This window comes from Mauremys reevesii, linkage group 8 (genome assembly GCF_016161935.1).
Source record: "Mauremys reevesii isolate NIE-2019 linkage group 8, ASM1616193v1, whole genome shotgun sequence".
Taxonomy (NCBI): domain Eukaryota; kingdom Metazoa; phylum Chordata; order Testudines; family Geoemydidae; genus Mauremys; species Mauremys reevesii.
The window spans coordinates 64834748-64861070 of record NC_052630.1 but is presented as its reverse complement, the minus strand read 5'-3'; the positions used below and the strand labels follow the sequence as shown (position 1 = coordinate 64861070).

The 26323-nt window shown below is 38.4% G+C and overlaps 1 protein-coding gene across 6 annotated transcripts; it reads left to right on the top strand.

Moving 5' to 3' along the window:
- Window positions 1–1138: 1138 nt before the first annotated feature.
- On the top strand, window positions 1139–26323 carry ZBTB41 (zinc finger and BTB domain containing 41). Of its 6 annotated transcripts, none has more exons than XM_039485723.1 (11): window positions 1141–1525; window positions 2520–3758; window positions 6898–7105; window positions 10173–10242; window positions 12228–12375; window positions 13603–13732; window positions 16024–16119; window positions 16954–17060; window positions 18573–18678; window positions 19605–19693; window positions 20004–20472. In XM_039485723.1, exons 2-11 carry the CDS (start codon window positions 2636–2638, stop codon window positions 20030–20032), a joined length of 2106 nt encoding a protein of 701 aa, XP_039341657.1. In that variant the 5' UTR covers window positions 1141–1525; window positions 2520–2635; the 3' UTR covers window positions 20033–20472. The 6 variants fall into 6 exon arrangements, with proteins under 6 accessions (XP_039341658.1, XP_039341657.1, XP_039341653.1 ...); XM_039485719.1 differs by lacking the exon at window positions 20004–20472 and adding an exon at window positions 20808–26323 and having other exon boundaries at window positions 1360–1525; XM_039485722.1 differs by lacking the exon at window positions 20004–20472 and adding an exon at window positions 20808–26323 and having other exon boundaries at window positions 1404–1479.

The following is a 26323-nucleotide window of genomic DNA, read 5'->3' as shown; positions in this document are numbered from 1 at the left end:
CCCCGCTTCCCCGGTCCCCGCCCGCCTGCCCGCCCCCGCCTACCCGGTCCCCGCTTCGCCTGCCGCCCGCCAGCCCGGCCCGCTACCCGGTCCCGCCGCCTGCCGCCCGTCCGCCCGGCCCCGCTTACCCGGTCCCCGCTTCGCCTGCCGCCCGGCCCCGCTTACCCGGTCCCGCTTCGCCTGCCGCCCGGCCCGCTTACCGGGTCCCGCTTCTTTGGCTGCCCGGCTCCGGGTCCCCGTCCACGGCCGCCCGGCCCCGCTTCCCCGTCCCGCTTCGCCGGATCCAGCCACGTGCAGGCACCGCGGTAAGGGGGCAGGGAGGGGGTGTTGGAGAGAGGGCAGGGGAGTTCAGGGGTGGGGGGGTGGATAGGGGTTTATCTCGATCATCGGTTATCTCGACTATTTTTGGCAAACCCCTAGGCCGGCGACATAACAGGGTTCAACTGTAGTGGAATGTGCCCATATACACAGCACAACTTAAAATAGCCATGTTTACTTTATTCACAGATGTCAGGTTTTCACAGGACTCTCCTTTAGTAATATTTGTTTGCATTGAAACCATACTTCAATCTGTCCCTGCTTCGCCAAAGTTGGTAGTCACATGATCTGTAATTGTGTATCATAGCTTTTCTTTTGTCAGTGCTTAACTTGTAATGAAAGTTGTGCTGGGGCTCAAGCAATTTTTTTACATTCATAACTGATACAGCAAGCCCAGAGGTGCAGACACTATGAACTGCCAAGCCTAGAGGGGCTGGGGCTCAGCTCTGCCGCAAATTAAGCACTGCTCCTTCTGTCGCTATGTGCCAGCTATTGGCACTTGTCTGCTCACTGGAACCGGTGGGGCACCCCTCCATCCTCCTACTGGCTGCCTCTCAGTGGTACTGCATGTGTAATTGCTAGTTTGTGTCTGGACAGCCAGCGGTCACGGCGGGAACGCTATAGCTCTGCTTCCGTAGTAGTTACAGTGCTGGAGAGAGACTTGCTGCGCCCGGGCGTGCACGCGGGGCGGGGAGTGGCCCCAGTGACGCGCTTTGCAAAGTGTAAAGCGTCCACGGACACGCAGCACGCTAGTAACGGGCAGGGCGGAGATGGGCGAGAGCTGCGACCCCGCGTCCTGCCTCCAGCTGCCCCGGGGCAAGGGAGGAAGGTCCTCGCGGCCCTGCCCCGGAGCGTGACAGAGCCCCCAGCCTATAGCGGGCTAGGCAGCCTGGGCGCGGCCTAAGATAGGGCGGTTTGGCAGGCTGGCTCCGCCCCGCTCCCTGGGCGGGGCTCTCCTCCACAGGGCTGGCAGGCAGCGCACACGAGACACCACGTCCTCCGGCCACGCAGTGACGTACAAGAGCCGCGCTCGCTACCAGCGCTAGCCCCGCCTCCCGGACGTCGAGGTGTTCGTTCCCAGAGCGAGGCTGCGTCTGAGGCGGGCGCCGGAACCCGGAAATGGGGGGGCGGTGGCTCTTTGCGAGCGCGGCGGCGGCGGAGGTTAGCGGCTGACAGGCGGCGGCGGGGAGCGCCCGGCCCGGGGCAGGTGTGTTCTGCTGCTGCTGTTGCTGCGTCCGCCGCTGAGCGGCGCCTCTGCGCCTGGCAGGCGGATCCAGTGGGGCGAGGCGAGCGCTTTACGGCCCCCGTGGCTGGAACGTCGCCCGGGTGAGCCCCACAGCCCGCTGGGGCCGGGACGCGGTTCGCGGGGTTGGGGACTCTGCTCCTGCTCCGAGGCGGGGGAATCGGGGACCCTCCGCAGGCCCCGGGGCGGGGGGCAAGGGCGCTCCCGTCCCTCCCCTGTGGCCGAGGGACTGTTCGGCGGCCTGGGGGTGAGGTGGAGGGCCCCTCCCCCCCGTCCTTGGGGACCGTGCGGCAGTGACCCCCGCCTGTCTCTTGGGGGGAAACAAAGGCTCTCACACGCACGAGGGACGTGCGGGGCTGGGGGATTTGACATTTGGAGGCAAAACGACCCGCCACCCGAAATCTCGCCAAGCCGCACAGGAAGTGTCACGCTGCTGCTGCTGTTCGGCAGGAGCACAAAACTCCCCAGTCCGGATGTCAATAGGAAACTGGAGTATTGAGCACAGAATATGTGATTGGTTGGCCTCCACGTGAATGCACCCGTTTCGAGTTCAGCGAGTGCGTCCCCCAGCCAACATCAGTATGAAAAGTGCACAGTTAATACGGACAAGATTTAATGTTAATGATGCTGGTTTTTGGTTTTAACTTTGTTCTGGCTCTGAAAGGATGCTGCAGAGATCAAAGCAAATCTATTTAAGAATGGTATCTTGCATCTGTCTCAGAGCATTTCACAAACTATAGGAGCGCACTCTTCAGCTGCCTAATAAATAGATATTTCATTTATCAGTGCACAGCAATGTTATATGATTAGCTTGAATGGGAAGAGATTAGGTTTAAGCATTTACTAAATTATTAAAAGTATGCAAACCCATTAAAAGTAAGTAGAAATTGTATGTAGTGTTAGTAAGTAAGTGACCTATTGTTGTGTCCTAAGTGTAATTATTAATATTCTTTTACAGATTATGAAAATATTCTGATCAATGTGTTTAAAAAAAATTCAGAACTGCATTAAGGCTTCACCATAAATCTTTTTGGTTGCTTATGAAGTTTCTGATATTAAAGCTGCACTATTGAAATGAAGAAAAGGAGAAAGTTCCCTGGAAATCTAAATGAGAAGATACATCTTGGCCATGAGAAGAATATTTCTGATGGGGTTCTTATAGTAGATTCTGACCAAAAAGCTGTCTCCAAATCTGCAGAAGTAGCTATTGCAGACCAACTCGAGTGTTCCCAAGAACTTCCTCCATCACCAGAACAAAGAAAACTCTTAAGTTCACTGCAGTATAATAAAAATCTACTTAAATATTTAAATGATGATAGACAGAAACAACCATCTTTTTGTGACTTACTTATAATAGTAGAAGGAAAAGAATTTAGCGCACACAAAGTTGTTGTAGCTGTTGGCAGTAGTTATTTTCATGCTTGTTTGAGCAAAAACCCAAGCACAGATGTTGTCACACTGGATCATGTAACTCATTCTGTTTTTCAACATTTGCTTGAGTTTTTGTACACATCTGAGTTTTTTGTATATAAAAATGAAATCCCTTTAGTGTTGGAAGCAGCTAAATTTTTAGACATTATAGATGCAGTCAAACTGCTCAATAATGAAAATATTTCCGGCATACAATCTGAAGCGGTAACTGAAAACCCAATACCAGCTGAAACTCTCAATGAGTTGACTGGTAAACTATCAAATAGTCACCAGTGCACTTTTTGCAGTCGAAACTTCTGTTACAAGAAATCCTTAGAAAACCACTTGGCTAAAGCTCACAGATCCCTTGCACTGGAAAAAAAACATGGTTTAAAAATGGTTGAGAAAGCAGACTTTTCTACCAGAAGATCTACAAGGAACCGTAAATGCCCAGCTAAGTTTGATAACAGTGATAACGAAAGCAGCGATGTGTCTGACAGCAACTTTGATAAAGTCCATTCTGAGAGAGAAATATCAGTTAAAAATGAATGTGAAGATAGTGGAAGTGACCGCAATGCAGATGAAGAGGGTCAGGAAGAAGAAGAAATATCAGATGAGTCTGATGCTGAAGAGCAAAGTAAAAAAGAACATAATGATACTGAAGTGAGTCCTGAGCCGGTTGATTCAGTAGGAAATATTCCTGAAGGTTTAACTCCAGTAATCATTCAGAGTAGTAGCAAAAAACTATTGCAGTGTCCCAAGTGTGACAAAACATTTGATCGAACAGGTAAGAGCAATTAAAGTTTTGTCTCCTTCCTCTTTACCACATGGTGTTACTTTCAGGTGGAAAATAAACTGAATTCTTTTTTACTTTAATGTTTTAGAGAATTAGTGTTGGTTTGCTAAAATTTAGTATGAAATGCCAGTCCTTATAGATCTTGAAAATCAGAAATTATCATTACTGTAGCACTAAAATTAGGAAGTGAATTAATAAGAGTGCTATTTTTAAAATCTTGCAAATGACAAATCTTTCTCTTCCCCCAGTCATGATCCCAATTCTTAGTATACAAAAGAGGCTTGAAGATAGAGTGCAGTAACTTAGTAGTAGAATGGAAGGTAAATTGTAAGAAATCTGAAACATGGGCTTGTCTTTCCACCAAACTGTCCAACTTTAGCTGGTTAAGTAAGGTAGCTGACTTTTCTGTTGGAGCTATAATATGTAAAATGCTACATAAGCAATTATTTCTTATGATAGAAACACTGTCTCCCCAGCACGTGACTCCCTGATGATGAAAACACTTGAATGTACAGTTGTAATTCATAAGCAATATAGATGAGGTCTGTTTCAAAATGAGCCTGGTGTGCTTGTACAAATATAGTAACTAGTTTTACAAGATGTTTTGACATATCTGCATGTCAAATAGAATAACACTAAACTCACTTCTAGATTTAAACTGGGTCTGATTGCAATATTAAGTGGTCTTGCCATTAGTAAATTTAAATTTTGTTGAGATCTGAAGGCAGAATTTTTCTTGTGTGGGTCACTAGTAATAGTGGTTACTTAATTGCATTTTTACTTACAAGACATTGAAATTTTGTCAAATTAAATTTTATACCACTTGTTGAGGGACATGCTGGCTGAAATTTTAGGTGTGGGATAAAATAACCCTGCTTTTACAGAGCCAGGTTAAAGTCCTTTAATCACACATTATGTTCTGGTTTAGGTGTGATAAATGTTCCTCCAGCACTTCAGTCTGTACCCAGAGCTTCCCCACTATCTAAAGCATGAGTTGGCAACCTTTCAGAAGTGCTGTGCCGAGTCTTCATTTATTCCCTCTAATTTAAGGTTTTGCGTGCCAGTAATACATTTTAACGCTTTTTAGAAGGTCTTTTTCTACAAGTCTATAATATATAACTAAACTATTGTTGTATGTAAAGTAAATAAGGTTTTTAAAATGTTTTTAAAAAGCTTCATTCAAAACTAAATTTAAATGCAGAGCCCCCCGGACCGGTGGTCAGGACCCAGGCAGTGAGTACCACTGAAAATCAGCTCACGTGCTGCCTTTGGCACGTGTGCCATAGGTTGCCTACCCCTTTTCTAAACTGAGGGTCAAATCGTGCCTGCCCCATTCACATAAGCAGTCCTGTTGACCCCATGGATTTGGCTCTGAGTTTTTCCATTTTCCTGGGTATTTTTCATTTCAGCTGGGATAGTTAATGTATTTTTAAGCTTTTGATTATGAGGTGCTGAGCCTCCTCAGCTGATTGCTGAAGTCATGGGAGTTATGAGAGCAGCATCTCATGAGATCAGGCCCTTTTTAATACTGTAGCACTACCACTGTAAATGTTTATCATCCTGAGATCTGAGTGTTTATAGTCATTATATGGAAAAGAGAAGCTGACTTGTGTGTTTAGACATATAGTGAAATGAGTAAGCTTGCTCTGATGGCATTTGAATTTAATCATTAAGGCAGGAAACCATTTTGGTTTCGGACCTTTCTTGTAGCAAAACATTATTAGCTAGATACTTGACAGCTTTTATGTAGTGCTCTTCATCTTCAAAGCACTTTACAAGCATTAACTAGTTAATCCTAACAACAACCTGGTAAGTATTATTATCCACGTTTTACAGATAGGGATACTGAGGCAGAGGTGAAAAGAGTTGTCCAAGGTCACAGATTATATAAACTATTCACCATTTTTTTTAAAAAGGTGAGCTCTCTGTCTTTTAACATAAAAACTTGTTGAAAATTCTCTCAATTTTATAACAGTAGTTGGGGGGGGGGGGGTTGGGGTTGAGGTGGGTTTTTTTTGTTTTTGTTTTTGGATACTGAAAGTCCAGACTACAGAGCCTAATAGTCTGAAGCTTAAGGGTTTTGTTTTGTTTTTTTTAAATGAAGTATTTTGAGTGGTAGCACAAAGTCAAACTCTTTTTCTCTTTGCACTTTTGTATTTTAGAACCACAAAACTTTTGTGTTTTAAAAGGGGGTTGGGAGAGTGGAAGGAGGAATAAAAATCTATCTTCCATTGGTCATTTTAATAACCACAATACACTTCTTTCTTTGTTAATAGTGTGTCCAAAAAATAGTGTGTAGATGTTCTGACAGAGAAATAACCCCCTTCCAGTCCAAGGCCCTGCAGTTGATTCCACAAGTGCGGACCCATGTTCCAGGATCAGGGTCCAATTTTAGCCTAGTCATGAATGAGAATGAAAATCAGTGTAGAAGGAATGGAGAGATTATTAATTATTATTTTAGTATTGTTGTAATGCCTTGGGACTCAATCATGGATGAAGTATGAAGGTCTCTATCTTTCTTAGTCTTTGATTATACCGAAATAAATGACATGAAGCTCTGTTTTTAAGTTTCCAAACTGTTCCCTATTTTGAAAGAGGTACTTCGTGAACTGTTATTTAAAAAAAAAAAAAAAAAAAAAAGGGCAATGCATCTCTCATTAGTGTAGGATAGAGACTGCTTTACAGAGATCAGTATGTAGGCTAATGCACACAGGATGTGGTAACAGCATATGTAGAGTAAATATAAAACACATTTTTAAAACAGTGAAGATTAAAGTATTTTGGGAACCTTTATTTGATTTATCTATATAATCCCTACAAGCTACCCAGTGAAACTCAGTAAAATAATTGTTCATATGTATGTGGAATATGCCTAGACCTCTGGAGGGTTGGCTGAAAGCATTTAGTGCATGTAATATACAAGGACACCCTGGTCTGTGTGCTGTGAATCAGAACTGTGTAAGGCCCTGTATTGTTTTAGGCTTCAAAACACAGTGGAGATTCTAACAAAAATAGAAATGTACTGAAGATAATAAAGAATGTAAGTTAGTTTGTTTGCCAGTCAGTATGTGTCTTTAAGCAGACTGTAGCTGATGGTTGTTCTATGTTAAACTAAGATTTTATTTTTTAGGGAAGCTCGAGATCCATACCCGTGCGCACACAGGTGAGAAGCCCTTCGAGTGTGATATTTGTCATCAGCACTATTCCACAAAATCTAACCTGACAGTTCACAGAAAGAAACACAATAATGAAACAGAATTTCATAAGAAGGAGCACAAATGTCCATATTGTAATAAACTGCATGCAAGCAAAAAGACCCTAGCAAAACATGCAAAGAGGTAAGTATGAGCAGGATTGTCTGTTACACTTCTGCTTATTGTATTTTCCAGCCCTAAAGCTGTGGTAGATAAAAACAAAAAACATTGGAAAACTATTTAACTTTTGGTTTCTTTCTAGAATTGTTCTTAAAATTGCACCTTTTTTAACGGGACATACAGTAAGCCACCTTCCATATAAGATAGTATAAGGATAAGTTTCTACGGCACTTTGAAAATGGAAAAATTATATAACATATTAGGGTACTGTGAAATGACAGTAGAAAGCTATGGTGACACTATAAATTTCAACTAGCTCAAGAAAGCTACTTATTAAAGTTGATGCGCTCAGTAATTATCACCTTTTTTTAGGTAAGATTGTGAGGTTGTTTTTTTTTCCGGCAAGGCAAATCTGATAATATCCAGAATCCTCCTGTTTCCCTGATCCCTTTCAGTATGTTGTTAGGTTGGGTTTGATGCAGGGACAGCACTGGTTTTGGTGGCAATGATGTATTCTCCTGGTGAATGAAGAAAATCAAATGTCCATGCAGAGTCTTAGATCTATCAGATGCACTTAATTTAGTTAACAGTGAAGTATTTTTATTTCCCTGTAGACCGTGGCAGGGATATATTCATTTAGTGGCGCTGTTCTTTTTAAGAGGACCTCTAGAGTGGTGTAATACAAATGATCTGGCCTACGGACTAGCATGAGGTATTGCAAGATTCCTTAGTCCATTTTTTTTTTTAAATATGCTACACTTTCATGATTCCAGTGTCATCAGCCTGCTGATGACAGCTTTGTCAGTTCATTGGATTGGAATGGTAATGTTTGACTGGCTTTCATGCTATACAGCCAGATTTGAGGCCTGCATCAGCTTAAGCTGGGTGAACTTCAATTTAGATACAAATGGTAATGTTCCTTTTCAAATAAATACAGACTGTTAAGAGGGTAGACTGTAAACTGGGTTTAACATGTACATTAGAGCTGTCCAGGGCCATCTGTGAATTATATTTCTAGTCTGGTTTGGGGCAGATATACCGTATTTTCCGCACTATAAGGCGCACCTAAGAGCCTTACATTGTCTCAAAAATTGGCCGTGCGTCTTATAATCCGGTGCGCCTTATGTGTGCACTGAGTTCCAAAATCTTTGGTAAGCGCTTTGCTTGATTGACTGTCGGACCATTTTTCGCTGACACAGGGACGTAATACGTAAACTACGTACGCTGGCAGCGATAAACCAATCAGAGAACATTACGTAATACGTACAGTACGTACGTTTACCTTCTCCACTCCTCCTTAGACATTTGTTTGTCTAAGGACCCCCGAAAATGGCACCAGTGAAGAGACATGCTTACGAGGCACAATTCAAACTACAGGCTATCAGTTACGCGGTTGTAAATGGGAATAGAGCAGCTGCGAAAGAATTCAACATCAATGAATCTATTGTTCGGAAGTGGAGGAAGCAAGAAAATGAACTGCGCCAAGTTAAGAAGACGAAACAGAGTTTCCGCGGGAACAAATCGAGGTGGCCACAGTTAGAAGACCAACTTGAACAATGGATTATTGAACAAAGAACAGCCGGGAGAAGCGTCTCTACAGTCACCATTCGACTGAAGGCAATAACGATAGCACAAGACATGGAGATCGAACACTTTCAAGGAGGTCCGTCTTGGTGCTTTCGTTTTATGAAAAGGCGTCATCTCTCCATCCGCGCAAGAACTACCGTGGCGCAGCAAACTGCCAGCGGATTACAAAGAAAAGCTGGCCATCTTCCGCACCTACTGTTCCGCAGTAACAAGATTACCGACAAAAAGATCCAGCCCAACCACATCACCACCTCGCTTTTGACATCCCCGTGAACCATACTGTGGAGAAAAAGGGGACCAGCACGGTATCGATATGCACCACGGGGCATGAGAAGTCGGCTTTCACTGTTGTTCTTGGTTGCCACGGTAATGGACAGAAACTACCACCTATGGTCATTTTTAAGAGGAAGACGCTGCCAAAAGAAAAGTTTCCAGCTGGAATCATCGTTAAGGCCAATCAAAAGGGCTGGATGGACGAGGAGAAAATGAGAGAGTGGCTGAGAGAGGTGTATGTAAAGAGACCGGATGGTTTTTTCCACGCATCACCGTCCCTGTTGATCTGCGATTCCATGCGTTCCCATCTTACCGCTACTGTGAAAAACCAAGTGAAGCAAATGAATTCGGAGCTTGCCATCATTCCGGGAGGATTAACAAAAGAACTCCAACCGCTGGACATTGGTGTAAACAGGGCGTTCAAAGTGAAGTTGCGAACGGCGTGGGAGCGATGGATGACAGACGGCGAACACACCTTTACTAACACTGGGAGGCAGCGCCGGGCGAGTTACGCCACCATATGTGAATGGATTGTGGATGCCTGGGCTAAGGTATCTGCTTTAACTGTTGTCCGAGCTTTCGCAAAAGCTGGCATCATTGCTGAACAGCCACCTGGCAACGAGACTGACTCCGACAATGATGAGAGAGAACCCGGCATGTTTGATGGCGAAATTGCCCAGCTGTTCAATTCAGACACAGAAGATGAGGACTTTGATGGATTTGTGGGAGAAGATTGATTAAAAAATAATGTGAGTGTATTGTTAAATAGTAGAATAAAGTTTTTTTTACTATGAACACGTTACCTTTTTTTGTAGACCGTATGTTTTAGCATGCGCCTTATAATACGGTGCGCCTTATGTATGGGTTAAGTACAGAAATAGATTCCGTAATTGAGACTGCGCCTTATAATCCGGTGCGCCTTATGGTGCGGAAAATACGGTAAACATATTTGAAATTATACCTATATTGACCTGATCTTAACTTATGTGGTTGAATGCATATAACTTCAGAATCTGTTGTGTCAAGCAATAAATATTTCATATACTGCATATTTGAACAAAGGCTATGTTTAAAAATTTGTCAAATGTGGAAATAAGTAGACTTGGGAATGACAGGAGAATTATATGCTAGTACTGCTTGCTATGCTAACTAGCATGTGTTAATATAAATAACATAGCAGTTAAGAAATGTATAGCTAACCTTACTCATTTTCACTGATCTTTCCTCCTAGGTTTCATCCAGAGAACATACAAGAATTTCTTTCCATTAAAAAGACCAAGAGTGAAGGCTGGAAATGTGATGTAAGTATTAGTTTGATTGTACCAAAAAATCAAACAACTTGAGGGTTTTTTTTTCTACTGGGATTTTTTATAATTAGTTTATACAGAAATTGGTTTAATGATTTAATGAGTATTTTATTTTCATTGCATTATTCACCCTCAGATCTCAATAAGCTGTGTAAGCCATAGTGAAAGTTAATATTTGTGTGGATCAGATTGATATTATTAAATACTGTGTTTTAGAGTGTGCATAAGACTGTGGCTGTATAGAAAGTACCAGATTTCATTTTACAAAATATCTGTGGCCATTAAAATTATTAAAGTAGGTATGTTTGCATATATTTAACATTAAATAGGAGTTGAGTATTATGACTAGCAAAAAGACAAAAAAATAAAGCCAATACTGAGAAACTAGTGAAATATCTTATCTTTAAAAATGGGAACAAAGAGGACACTGGAAGTTATAGACCAGTCAGCTTAATTTCTATGCCTGGAAAGATCCTGGAAGGAATTATTAGCATAGTTTGCAAATACCTAGAGGATAATAAGGTCACAAGGAATAGCCAGCATGGATTTGTCAAGAACAAATCGTACCAAATCAACCTAATTACCTTCTTTGACATGATTACTGGCTTAGTGGATAGGAAGAAAGCTGTAGACATGATGTATCTTGATTTTTAGTAAAGGTTTTGACACCGTTCCAACTGATGTTCTCATAAACAAACTAGGGAAATGTGATGTAGTTTAAGTTACTATAAGATGGATAAAAAATTGGTTGAAAGACTTTACTCGGAATAGTTAACAGTGGTTGTCTGTCAAACTGGAAGAATGTATATCTAGTCGGGTCCCACATGGATCAGTCTTGGGTCTGGTACTATTCAATATTTTCATTAGTTACTTGGGCAATGGAGTGGAGTGTGTGTGCTTATAAGATTTGCACACAACACCAGGCTGGGAGGAGTTGGAAGAATTAAAATTCAAAATGAACTTGAGAAACTGGAGCATTGATCTGTAATCTACAAGATACAGTTCAATAAAGACAAGTGCAAAGTACTGTGTAATAGGAAGGAAAAATCAAGTGCACAACTGCAAAATGGGGAATAATTGGATAGGTAGTAGTACTGCTGAAAAGGACCTAGAGTTTAGAGTGGATCACAAGTTTAATGAGAGTCAAGAATGTGATGCAATTTCTAAAAAGGCTACTGTCTTTCTGGAGAGTCTTAACAGGAGTGTCCTATGTAAGACGTGGGAGGAAATTGGCCTGCTGTACTTGGCATTGGTGAGGCCTCAGCTGGAATGCTGTGTCCAATTCCGGGCACCATACTTAAAGAAAGATGTAGACAAATTGGAGGGAGTCCAGAGAGAGCAACAAAAATAAGATTTAGAAAACCTGATCTATGAAGAAAGATATTTTTTTTAAAAACAGACACATTTAGTTTTGAGAAAAGAAGACTGAGGGGGACCAGATACATATTCAGATATGTTAAAGGCTGTTATAAAGAGGACGGTGACCAAAATTTCTCCATGTCCACTGAAGTCAGGACAAGTAGTAATGGCAGTACACTTCTGATTTCTTTGATCATAATCATACACTCCATACGCTAAGGTATATTCTTGGAGGTTTTCCGGCAGGAGAAGACAAAAAAAGTAACGTAATATGGGCAAAGCTCTCCTCCCCGCATACTTTCTCATTTAGCTGTATGCTGATACCAATTGAACAATAATCAGATAGCAATATAGGCTTTAAGTGCTCTAAAAGTATTGTGCAGACCTCACAAATCTAGATTTGGATATAAAGCCATAGATACCTTTTCTAGGTTTCCCCAAGAAATTGAGTATCAAAGTAATAATTTTAGTATGAAAGTTTTGGCTGTGTGATTTCTCTCTCCTTACCTCCCACAGTTTTTTCTTTTTTTTTTTTTTAAAAGAGGCTATAGAAACATTTTTTAAAAAAATATCTGAGTTTGTCTCTAGCTAATGTTTGACCAAGTATTTTGTCATTTTAGATTTGTAAGAAATCTTTTGCTCGAAGACCCCATTTGGAAGAACACATGATTCTTCACACTCAGGATAAACCTTTCAAGTGTACCTATTGTGAAGAGCACTTTAAATCCCGGTTTGCAAGATTGAAGCATCAAGAAAAATTCCATCTTGGTATAAAAACCTCCTTCTGACATGCAAACAGTAGATTTGAAGTAAAACAGTCTTCCTCCAATGGGTGCAGAGTTTGATTTTTTTTTTTCCTCCTTTGCTCCTTTTAAATATTTTATTTTATTAGATGTCTTAAGTTTTGAAAGCTTTAAAAAAAAAGCATGATACTAATTTTTGATTTTTTTCATTAAACTGCAATGATATTTTTAAAAAATGCATCCAAATAACTGTACCATGTACCAAATCCAGGGTTGGACTAGCTGACTGGGAAATTCTGGTTATGATTAAAGGTGTAGGTATGTTAATCACCTACAAAGTACATGTGTTGCCAGTTCACTTTATGATAGGCAACACTGTTATACAAATAATAGATAATTCTAGGAGGGAGAAATATCCCATGAGTCTGGAAACTTTAATAAAACAAAATCCAAAAATATAAGATTAATATAAACTTCTAAAGATACTCAAATTATTATGAACTGTTCAGTCTCTTGTACACATTTTCTGATACCATAGCAACTGAGATATGAGATCTTAGAGTGATAACTGTCTTAAGTCTGTATCAGTAAAAACGAGTCCTTGTGGAATCTTAGAGACTAACACGTTTATTTGCGCATAAGCTTTTGTGGGATATAACCCACTTCATCAGATGCATGGAGTGGAATATACAGTAACCAGGTATAAATATACAGTACATGAAAATATGGGAGTTGCCTTACCAAGTTGAGGGGCGGGGGAAGGCTCAGTGCTAATGAGGCCAATTCAGTTAGGGTGGATGTGGCCCATTCCCAACAGTTTACAAAAAGGGGTGAATATAAATATCCACTTTGATTGAATTGGCCTCATTAGCACTACAAAAAGTAATTTTCCCTTTGTTGATATTCACCCCTTCTTGTCAACTAGAATAGTTTTTAGAGGAATCCAGGCGGATTCACAGCATGGTTGTATATTATTAGTACTGAATTGTTATGTTTTTATGGTAGTTGTACATGAGTTCAGAGCATTAGATTATCAAACTTAAATTTAATTGTTGACACACACATTGCAAAAAATACTCTCATACTTAAATTTTACATACTGAAAAAATTTGAGGCATGTTATAATAATTCATTAAACTAGCCTTGTCTTGTAGCTTGATTAAGGCATGCATCAGTGACCCAAAATATATATCTGTTTGTGACTTAATGTAATTACTTACAACTAATAGCAGTTCTGCTTATTTTCTTTCAGGCCCTTTCCCATGTGATATTTGTGGTCGTCAGTTCAATGACACTAGAAATCTAAAGCGCCATATAGAATGTACTCATGGGGGGAAGAGAAAATGGGTGTGTTTTATATGTGGAAAATCAGTCAGAGAAAGGTAAGAAGGAATATCTCAATCAAGGCTTGGTATAACATGAGATTTTAATTTAGAAAGTAACTAGCTTTGAGAGTATAAAATCAGTTAATTTCAGAGGGTTAATAAGCCAGTGTATCAAAGAAGCAGTATCTCTGCCACAAACAACATATGCATTTATGGTATTATTTTAAATATGAGAGTGGAGACCAGAGGTAATTGACTGCAAAACACCAAATATAGAAGACCTAGTGGGGAAGTCTGTTGGCTGTACTGGAATTTGCTGCATTGTAAAAACATCTTTCATTGGCTACATAACTGAAGAGGGATTGAGATTTTTCTGTACATTGCTGAGCGTGATAATGAAAAATAGGAAAAAGAGAAACAATTTCTAGGAGTGGCTGGGGGAAACTGAGAAGTTCTGAACTTCCATTCCTGCCCCTCTTCAAAATAAAATATATATATATATATATAATGAAAGATTTTAGAAAATTGATTGGAAAAACTCGTCTTTTTTCCACTTCATTTCCTAAATGGAGCAAAACTTACTGATTTCTAGCCATGTGCAATTTGAATATGGGTAATAGCTTCTGCCATTCCAGGAACTATATGCATGGTAAAGAGATATAACCATAACAATAATGGCAGATGCTTAACTTTTATTGCAGAATGCAAGCATTTTAATATAGCTGGGCCAGTGAATGGCTCCTGTAGAAACTGTATAAATCTGTACAAAAGTAGGATTCTTGTTCTTCAGGGGTTAATGCTTAACTGATTGTATGAGAAACTGGTATGAGTGGTTTTTTGTTTTGTTTAAAATGAAACAGCCTTTTCACATAGCTGTGCAAAGCATCTGAGCTAAACTAGGCCTTTTTTTTTTTTAAATTGGTTGAAACATCTTACATTAAACCTGGTATTAGTTTACCTTTTTACATGAGATTCAAATATACTTTTTTCCCTTTTGGAGAAGGTAATTTTTATTACTTTCTTGGTTTGACATAAATAATCTCTGCTTTTTGTCATTGGGGCTGAGATTTTCCACACATCTTAAGAGATTGTACATTTAAAATTTCTGAGCTTATGTATGTTCTCTATGGACTCGTTTCAAATAGCTGACTGCTCCCACTGAGTACTGTTGGAAGAGGATTTGGCCCCAAGTGGGACTAGTTTTGTTTGTTTTTTTAAGCAGGTCAAGCAGAACACAAAGTGGAACATCAGTGCTTCTTAAAATTATAGAACTGAAGGGCATGTACACATTTAAATAAAACATATACAAATATAACAACATGCCAGTACATAAAGTACAAAAGCCCAGCATTTTTTTCAATTCCCTATAACTCATTTTTACCTTCTAACACAAGCAGTTGGTTTAAAAAAAAAAAAACTACTTTGCATTAACATAAGTTTATAGATTTTAGTGTAGTTGTATATGTGCACAGAAGTAAATATATTTGGAGTTACTGGTTTCAATAGCAACTTAAAAAATCACAGTACTTCTAACTGAAAATATTTTACCTATTACTGGTAACATCTAGAATTATTAATTAAAAGAAACTAGAGCATTTTTTTTCTTTCAGACAGCTTATATATTTGACAGCCCTCTGTGAATAGTCAGTTTCACTGTTTCAGTTGTATAGTCAATCATTTCCCTCTGTTGCCTGAGTGGCATCACAAAGTCGCAGGAGAAGAATTAGAAAAAGAAAAGAGGAAACTGGCGGGGCTGCATACTTTCACATTAGTGTGTATGTGAATTAGGCTTGCAGTGAGGACTATAATTTTGATTTTTCTTTTTTTGACTTTAAACTACAGATTTGCAGTAACTTTTTTGCATTGAATTTTCTTGTCTAAGAAGCAAAGAGAGGTTCCAGTGATATACACACACAAATCCAGAACTTTTGGGTGCATGCAGTGAACCAATATCTTAGGATCAGGCTGAAAAAGTAGTTGTGCTGGGGAGGGATAAGCCATCGTTAAGACACAAATTGTCAATAACTGTGGGGACAATATAGAAAATATTAGCAAAAACCACTTTTTGTATAAACATGCATTCCTTACGTGCTTTGATATAATGTGTCCTTTGAAGAGTATCTTGTTTCCAGAACAAGCCTGTAGAGAGAAGATTAGACATGATGAATGAAATTCAGGAATTTTTTGTTCATATTCTATATAATTTAATACAAATACTTGAGTACTTAATCCTCTGTTTACCTAAAGTAATGCATCAGGATTAGAGAACACGATTCCGTCTACACTTTAAAGTAGTAGTAACACTGAGTTTCTAAAACATTGCTTGCTTTGTTTTTGTTTTAACCCAGAACAACTTTGAAAGAACATTTGAGAATTCATAGTGGGGAGAAACCTCATCTTTGTAGTATTTGTGGGCAGAGTTTTCGTCATGGAAGTTCCTACAGGTAATGAAGCAGATTCTAATTCTGTTTAAAGAGATTAAGCTACCACTTTCTAGATGGTGAAAGATATATAGAGAGAGCTCTCTCCCCCTTTTTTTCCCCCCCCACACCTTGCAGAATTACGTTGAGAATGTTTGATTTGGGTTTCCAATACGAGTAAACAACATTTTAAAAAATTGTTTTTAACTTAAAGAAATGTGGGGAATTTAGATTTATATTGGTGTGTAAAATCCTTTTTATTTTTAATTATCTAAATTTGGATCTTAAATTACATGACAGAATCCCTTTCACATACTAACCATATCACAGTTTCAATGACAAACTTCAAGAAACAATGTTTGCATTGTTCTTTTCCTAAACTTCAATAGAAATTGTATTATAGTTGACTTCTTCCAGACCTTATTCAGAGTTTGAATAAGTGCTGTTTGGGGGGGAAACCATGGCAAGTAATGTACTGCAGTTTCCATGTTCATGTTTGTTAAGGTGAAGCTATAATCTAAAAAGTAATTAAAAAGACATCCTGAGTTCTCAATGACTTCCATATCAAGTTTGCCTAGCTTTACAAGTAAACAAGAAAAATATTACAAGTACTGCAAATTTAATTTGGGATTTGAAAGTAGAGCTGTCGTCTTTCTCGCTCATTTAAGAACAGTAGATGATTCTGCAACTGGAGGTTATTTAGTTGTGTGAGCCAGAATGGAATCCAGCTTCATATCCTACAGCTGTACTAGTTCTGCATGCAGATCTGTTGAGGAAGATGCTATTTTTATAATCACATTTATAATCATAAGCATGTTAAGCTTGAACAGTGACAAATTGCTCTACGTATTAATATAGACTTCATCTACGAGTTCACCATAATGACAAAAGATATGAATGTGAAGAATGTGGGAAAACGTTTATTCGGCATGACCATCTAACAAAACACAAAAAAATACACTCAGGTAGGCTATATCTTTGGAAGCTTGATCAAAGTAAGAGTGAGCAGAAAATTAATTTGGGATGCTTGTACTTTCTTTAAGGTTTTAATAAGAGTGGTATTTAAGCCTATTACAAATGTTACTTATGGTAGGATTTATTTATCTCTTCAAACACTTGCAAAGTTTAAGAGTAGAATGTTTCCTCTGTGTTAATAGAGAGAGCTGAGGGACAGTCAAAAGATGTAACATTTATTTATTTGTTTAAAAAAGCAAATGTGATAAAAGAGGATTTTTTTTGAGTTAAGATTTCTTTTGTATTAGCAGCTGTTTGAAACATTAACACAGTAACACAAACGAAGCTGTCATTCACACAGTCTCTGTTGAAGTTTTCATCCTGATCACTTTAATATAGAGTTCAAATATGGGAAAATAACACTTGAACTGTCTGGGTTTCTAAAGTTCCCCATTGTGGATTGGTAGTTAGGAAATCCTATATATGGGGAAAATCAACAATGAGCACAGTAAAACAGGAGGAAGAATAGAAGAAAGGGTTTTTAACCACTCCCCTCCCCCTCAGCTATTTTGCATCTTGAGGCAAATGGAAAGAGGATCAGATCTCTAGAGAAAAAGAAAGATTGGATTCATTGGGGATTTCTTTCTTCCTCCAGAACAGGCTCCTAAGGGAATATAAGATTCCCCAGAGGGTGGAAATTACTTTCCAAAACAGTGTGAAGATCTGAAAGTGATCAAGGACTAAACTTTGTGAGCCCTTGTTTGAATAAAACAGCTTATTTAGTGTTTGAAACCCTAACACCCACTATAAAACAAAGAAATCTTTGAAAACTCAGATAGCAAAAAAAAAAAATCCCCTTTTCTACTCTATTTGCCTTTTTTCCTCTAGAAAGTTACTTACTTTGACTGTCCAAACTCCCTCTGATTACATGAGAAGAAATATTCTGCCACTTTGTGAAAGATCTCAAGATGACTCAAAAGAAACATCAAGACTTTTAAACAACAAAAAAGGTAACTATTGAAAATCAGAAAAAGGATTAACATTTGTATATAGCACTAAGTTCTTAAAACTGATTGTTGAACTGGCAGTGCAAGAGACACAAGTCCTACACTTACTCCAAAATTTAGGCTTTTTCAAGGCTCTTGGAGCTTGGATTGTAAAAGGTGGAAATTTCAAGTCTCGTGAAAGAGGGTGAACTTTCAGTCATTCTTTTGGCTCTCCCTCCTCTTCTCTCTGTGGCAGTATGGGGTAATGTCCCCCAGCCATGAAGATTAGCTACCATGTAGGAGGAAGAAGAGATCAGGGAATGAGGAACCAAAAATGAAGAGATGGGTAAAAACTACATGTTTTCCTGGATCAGCCCAAGGTCATGAAGTCATTGCTTTGGGTAATAGAAAATCCTTTTGAGATACGGAAGAGCTTTGGTTGTCTGGACCCTTTGTTCTAAACATGGTTGTACTTTTTCGGAAACTTGAATTCTTGTTACAACTTAATTTATATTTGTTATTGGTCTCCTTTTAAAGGTGAAAAAGCACATCAGTGTGAGGAGTGTGGAAAGTGTTTTGGCCGTAGAGACCACTTAACTGTCCATTACAAAAGTGTTCATCTAGGAGAGAAAGTGTGGCAAAAGTAGGTATTTTTTTAAAGTTTAAAAATTTAAACATTTCCATATTGTAAATGAAATTGGACAAATTTTCATAAATTCTGATATGTGAAATATTAGTTTTGCCTTTCTCTGTAATTCCATTATGCCAAGGTTCTTAAGTGACCCTAAAGCCAGTGCCAAGATCTGTGTTTTGAAATGGCCATGTAGAAATCATAACCATCTTGGCAATCTAAACAAGACCTTTTTCATACCATAGTTAGGCTGAATAACCTTAAGATTTAAAAGGGATCAAACTTAGTTCTTCTGTCAATCTAGTTCAGTAGTCTGTGAGCTCTCCCAAAGTCCTTATGCTTTAAGATGGAATACCAGAACTAGCTTTCAGGACAAACGCATTGCTTTCAGTATTCATATTTTGAATAATTTTCTGTAAATCTTAGCTAACAGAAGTGCATAAAATCAATTACAGGGTTGTTTAACTTTTATTTTGTCAGTACTTAAATTCACTGCCTCAGTCAACTTGTTTCACTGTCACTTTTTTCTGCTTGGGAGGAAAGGAACATAAGCCAGTCTTAAGGCTTGTTTTGTGGCATAAGTTGCTGCCAAACTGAAGACCAACTTTGGATGTTGACCTGAAGAATCCCTGTCTGAAACCCAAATGTGCCCTGGAGAGAAGTTTTTTAAATAGATTTTTCTGTCTGAGCACAAAGTACTAGACTACTCTTTGCAGAGTAGTCTAGAAAAAAATCTAGATGGCCCTCTGACAAGTGGATGCCTAAAGGAATTGCCTATCCTCTCCAGATGTGTTTTATATTGTAATATAAATGTAGAGGGAGAAATACAGAAATATGTAACTCTTATGCAGTTTGTGGAATCTTTACAGGCTATGTACCTATTCTGAGACCTTGGAAAAACCCGATCTTCTAATGTAAACATGTTTTCTTCTTTGCAGATATAAAGCAACATTTCATCAGTGTGAAGTCTGCAAGAAAGTTTTTAAAGGGAAATCAAGTTTGGAAATGCATTTTAGGACACATTCAGGTAAAACTTTATCTATCACTCTGTGTAACTGCCAACTTGGAGTGACTGGAGATGATGATAAATTATCACAGCACTGACAGAATTCTTCTAACTCTTTTCAGGCTTTATGACCCTTTAGGGCAGCAGTAGCATGAACTGAGCTCCCTACTGCTTGTTGTATGCCATCCCTTGCTGAATGTGCATACTTCCCTCTGAATGTAGTAGCCAGTTCTTTTTAGACTTCCCTAGGCAAAGGTGCTTCTGGTTTTTTATGTGTTCTACTAATGCTCGTTGTATATTCTTACCAAATTTACTCATACCTTCTACTCAGTCTGGAGATCATGGGAATACTTGATTTAAGTTACAAACTGAAATTAGGATTTGGAACCCAACTACCGGGGAAAGGTTAGTGTCTTAATACACTCAGCTCTTCATCCTCTGCTTCCTCTGTAAGAAAGTAATTGTTCACTAGAAAGACCTACAGAAAATGCAAAATAGAGGTTCTTTAGCAATATACAGTAATGCAAATGTTATTTCTCTTTGTTAGATTTATTGACTGGTCCCCTTCATGTGCACTTGGCAGAAATCTGAACTAGTTGGATTTGACAAGAATGCTATACGGATATCACTTCAAAATAACTTTTCTGTTTTTACTTAGTGACTTGTATTCTCAGATGCCAAACATTTTTTTCCAGTACAGCTACTTGAGAACCATGTTTATTATATCGTATAGCCCAGGGGTAGGCAACCTATGGCACGTGTGCTGAAGGCGGCACATGAGCTGATTTTCAGTGGCATTCACACTGCCCAGGTCCTGGCCATCAGTCGGGGGGGCCCTCCATTTTAATGTAATTTAAATGGAGCTTCTTAAACATTTTTAACCGTATTTACTCTACATACAACAATAGTTTAGTTATATATTATAGACTTATAGAAAGAGACCTTCTAAAAACATTAAAATGTATTACCAGCATGCAAAATCTTAAATAAGAGTGAATAAATGAAGACTCAGCACACCACTTCTGAAATGTTGCCAACCCCTGGTATAGCTCCCCATCCCCAACCATATGATTTCTACATAGTGATACTTGACTTCACATTTTATCTATTAATACTGACTCACTTTCTTCTACAGGTGAGAAACCATACAAATGTCAAATTTGTAGCCAGTCTTTTAGAATTAAGAAGACATTAACAAAACACATGGTTATTCATTCAGATGCTCGACCTTTTAACTGCCAGCATTGCAATGCAACATTTAAACGAAAAGACAAGTTGAAATACCATATTGACCATGTACATGGAACAAAGGCTGCAGAAGAAACAGTAACCACTTCTGAAGAAAAAGTAATTTCCTTGCCAGTACAGTACACCCCTGATGACAAAGTTTTCCAGATTGAGTCTAAACCATACATGGATCAGCCCGAAGTTTACGAAACAGAAGTCAAACCTATGCTACAGAATGTACCAGCAGAAGTATGTGTGCCAGTAACACTGGTACCAGTTCAGATGCGGGAACCTCAAGCTGATCTAGTACAACATACCACTACACTCTCACCCCAGTCTCATGGCATTCTTCCCCCACAGGCAGAGCAGCCAGATTATCAACGAACAACAGATTTGGCATTTCTGGAAAAATATACTCTCACTCCCCAGCCTGCAAATATAGTTCATCCTGTCAGACCTGAGCAATTGTTGGATCCTAGAGACCAGTCTTACCTTGGAACTTTACTGGGGCTTGATACAGCTCCAGCTGTACAGAATATGTCAAATAATGAACATTCATGATTGGACCCATAACATTCCACCAAACTTACTAAGCCATTAGCCACCAGAAGACTAATATGGCTACTGAGGTTTTTTTGTAGTTTATTTGGACTTCTAATATTCTGAACAGTTTTGTTGAGTGCAAGGAAAAAATAGATTTGTTTGCATATATGAACATTAAGACACATTTTGATGTATATTTATAGTTTCTTGTGGTTTTAAAGGCTTTTAAAAAATCTTATAGAAGGTCTTTTGAAAACAGGTTCTCATATCTTTTAAGGATACTAGCTGCAGCAAACTTTAATCCCAGACCTGGCCATTAATAAAAATAATTGTTCACTTGTCTGCATCTCACTTTCCAAATAAACCTTTCTGTGGATAATGGAAAATATACTAGAAGGGTTATAGCCAATTCATTAGGTCATGATTGAAAAAGAACATGAAACTAAACCTCTTAATGATCCCTCACCTTAAACTAAAATTTAACTTTATCCCAGACAAACCGGTTACATTTTTTTACTGTAATTCATATCTGAATAGTGGAATTATGAATCTGAGACTATAAACAATACTTGTGCTCTCTTAACCTTGGTTCAGTCTTCTAGAACGTTTCCAACATTTGGGCCTTGAAAGATTTAGAGATTTGGTGGTAATACACTGAAACCCTCGGGCAGTAATAAAAGATTGGAATAGTTCATCCTTGTTCATGAGCACAGAATCAAACCAAGCTGAAGCTCTCATTGGTGTGCCCATTTCTATATTACTGCTGTGTAAAGTAATTTGAAAAGTAATTTGCTTAAGTTTATTAAAAGATTAATGAAATCAGCAATTATAAATCTTTGGTTGGCTTCTGGAAAAGAAAGTGAAAGGAAGTCCATTTGTTTTTTCACCTTACATGATATACATCGTATATAGGTGACAAATAATTAGGAAGAGGAAGGAAGATTAGAACATGTAAGGGCTTTAACTAATCTTTTACTGTTTTCTTACTGTTTTTTCTAGGTAGAACCATATCAAATCCACTATCTAGAACAATTTAAATGATTAAATCCCTGAAATTCTCTTCTGAGTGGAGCACTGCAAATCCATGGATATCTGCAGATCATTTTTGTGGATTGTGGGTCGGATGCGCATACAAACTTTGTATCCGTGCAGGGCTCTACTTCTAACCTCATTACCTAAATAATAGTTTCCTTGTTTTAGACTCAGTCAATCTTGTGCCAAAGGAAATGCATAGAATCATACTTGTCTCTCAATTATGTCTCATTAGGGATTACGTTTTAGACTAAACATTCTCTACTTTCCATAAAAATCTGGTTTTCTCACTTTTATTATTGTAAATTATTTATATCCAATTTCCAAATTATGAAACTGGAAGTTCATTTGCTATGGTGAGTTATTAAACTTCTGCATTTGGTAGGAGCATAAATAGTTTCTGAAAAAATGTCAGTATCCTACTTCTACAAACTCTTAATGGCCCTATCTTGTAAAATGCTAATCACTTTCTGTGAGGTGTTTGAGTGCTTATCAGGATTGGGGCCAGAGCTGGGTGTTTGGTCATGTGTAGAGGCTTTTCAACCTCACTGATTCTCATCTAAGTGCACCAAAGATTTCTATTAGCAGTTGAATAGTACTAGCATGCATAGAACTTAAATGTATCATTATTTATTTAAATAAGGACTTGTCCAAAGAAGCACAATAGAAGTCCTAGACTTACAGATCTTTAAAATTCAGTTCCTATAGTAGGACTAAGTGTATGTTTAACTGTTTTGTGTTTATATGTACAAAGCAAGATGAGATAAATACTCTGGGAACGTTCAGACTGAGATGCTTTATATATGTCAGGTAAAAAGATGAGTACTAACATAAAACAAGATTCAGCCCACTGAATGCCATCTTCTAAAAGGACACTGTCAAGTACTGTGCTTCCTGCTTGTTCTCTGCACACAAAAAAAAAAATCACCATACTTGCATTCCAATGCACAAAAATACTATTTAGTGTGTACCTTTCAAGTTGACAAGCACGGGAGTTTTTACCCCTCTGTACGCCCATACGGTTTGTGAAACACAAACCAATGTGGTTTCCAAAGGTTATGCTCATACATCAAAGATAAACTGACAACAGTGCTGTCAGCACAGTTCTGAGACTGACATTCTAACTTTGCATTCTTTACTGACTTTCTTCCTCTGAAATGAGTGTGGAGAGATTACAGTTAAACAGTGGCATAAAAATATTGGTAAGGTTGTTTTTTTTGTTTTATTTTTAAATCCAATCAGGCTGGAATACTTCACATTATTTAAATGTTGAGATTCAATTTGGGGCATATATTACTTAATGTTCTGTTTAGGTCTTTCATGATTGTGCCTATTTATGCATTGACTGGTCACTCTAGTTGATTGATTATTAAAGCCAGTATTTTCAAAAGTGCCTAGTGACTTTGGATGCTCAACTGGAGACACTTTAAAGGTGTTTACGTTGGGTACCCCAAACCACTACGCTCTCTTAAAAATGTTGGCCTAATAGTTCATCAGTGCAGCTTTACAGTTAACCAACCTGCTGGTCAGGCTCAATCCTTGCTTGAAGGGAAAAAATAGTTCATGTAGGAAAATTTACATAGAAGAAAAAAACTATTTTAATAATTTAGTGTGTGCTGGGCTTTGATTCTCATGGCCTTATGGGTATAGTGAATTTGCATGTGAGTCAAGTAAATCACGATGGACTGGTACACCTCTACCTCAATATAACGCTGTCCTTGGGAGCCAAAAAATCTTACCGCGTTATAGGTGAAACTGTTATATTGAACTTGCTTTGATCCACCTGAGTGCGCAGCTCAGCTCACCTCCACCCCCGGGAGCACTGCTTTACAACGTTATATCCAAATTCGTGTTATATTGGGTGGCGTTATATCGAGGTAGCAATGCACTTCATTCTATAAGCATGAACAGATCTTCAACCTGAGAGAGACCTATTTCTGAATAAAATGGTTTGGATTGGGAGAAAAATATGAACGATCTTGACTGCACAGGTCAGAGCTTCTTGGCCATGGTACTTTCATATCAATAAACACATGTATTTGTACCTATATAACTAGAGCATATTCTATAAGCATTGAGAGAGAGGGCGCTTTTTTACAATAAAGGCTGCTTTAATCTTGTAGCATTGACTCAGCTCACCACTTAGACTCGCTTCCTCATTCAACTTTCTCTTTAAAATGTCACTTTCTGATCAGTGCCAAGTATTTAAAAGTTGTGGTTTTTTTCCTCCCACAAAAACAGCTTAGGAGGAAAAGTGGAATCTTCATTTGTGCTCTTCTATCTAAAAGGGTCTTTATGAAATTTTCTTTAATCTTAAAAAGAACAGGAGTACTTGTGGCACCTTAGACTAACAAATTTATTTCAGCATAAGCTTTCGTGGGCTACAGCTCACTTCTTCAGATGCTCCTATGTAGTTCTGCAAAAAAAAAAATACTGCATTTATGTTCTGTTTACATATTGCACATACACTTAAAAAAAACTTTATTTTTTTTTCCCTTGTATTTACCGGGTTACTGGTTATTCCAGGATATCATTTTTTTTGAATGGGTTATATTTTTTTTAAATAAATTCTTCCTGAGCATTGCTACTTTTTCTACAGTAGTATCGTTTTCCAAGGCTGTCATTCTGAACAACAGCGGCAGTGGTAGTAGTAGTGATAGTGGTATAGGTTGGCTTATATTGTGGTATACCTTGAAGATAAAATATTATTACTTTACATTTAATTTGCATATTTTTAAAGATGAATCATGTCTCAAATGCCCCTCAGAAATGAAAGTCTTAACATGTAAAGAAAATATACACAGTAGTGAACAATCCTGGTCAGAAACATACTGGGAACAGAATTTTCTGGGAACTGGTCACTTGTTCCAATATCCAAAAACATAATGCTTCAGAGCAAGTCAATAACCTCTTCATAATGTGCTTGACCAGGTGTAAAATGCATTATTATGTAGACAGGGAATGAATTACCCTTTTTTCCTCTTCTTTTTTGTGTGTGGGTTTTTTTTTTTTAAGATGTAGCTTTCACGTAAAGCAGACATAAACTGTGAGAATATAGTTGCAGATTAGAGCTTTTTTCCTTCTTGGGCTGGGGATGGGGAATCCATTCATGGATATCTGCATAAAAGTAACAAAAGCAATTCAAGATCAATTTCCATAAATTGATCTCACATGAATAATAACTTCAGGCTTCTGGAATGGATATGGTGCTTGTGCGCAGGAAGTGTATGTGTGTATATATATGTGTGTGTGTATCCTTATGATTGCTGTCATCTTTGACCTTGCTTATAAGATCAGGAGTATTTAGGTCATGTCATCAGGGGCCTTTTCTTTAACAAGCTAACATGCATAAGTATTGATTGAATGTTACTGCTGAAAAAAGGGGCAGACACTTTGATAAAACCCATAACTGTCCTTTCTCTATTTTATTATGACTATTCTGGTGCATTAAAGGTAACATTATTTTCAAATTGTTTGAAGTCTCCCATAACAAAGCATTTTGTTCATTTTAAAATGTTAAACTTTTTATATAAAAAAGCAAAATAAAAAAATAATTTGGTAATATTTTGCCACTGTTATATGAAATACTGTGCTTTTTAATGTGGTCTGTAATAGGTTGATATTTTAGGTGGAAGTCTTTAAGTACAATTGTCTTTAAAGAAAAAATCACTCTGCTATAAGGCATTGTAAATGTAGAATAACTCAGTCCTCTGTGTAATTGTTGGATATTAAAAAGTTTAAAGTTCCTTTGTCCTAACGTTGCTTGCATTTCAACACTTCTTGCAGGAGTGGTTGTGTAGGGGCAGGATTTTATAACTGTACTATAAGAATTAAAGTATGATTTGATTA

Bases quoted from the DNA above. Each gene is read 5' to 3' on its own strand.
- ZBTB41 (XM_039485719.1), top strand. From the start codon at position 2,636: ATGAAGAAAAGGAGAAAGTTCCCTGGAAATCTAAATGAGAAGATACAT. The intron at 13,733-16,023 runs GTAAGAAGGAAT...GTTTTAACCCAG, and splicing joins GGAAAATCAGTCAGAGAAAG to AACAACTTTGAAAGAACATT. The intron at 19,694-20,807 runs GTAAAACTTTAT...TTTCTTCTACAG, and splicing joins GCATTTTAGGACACATTCAG to GTGAGAAACCATACAAATGT.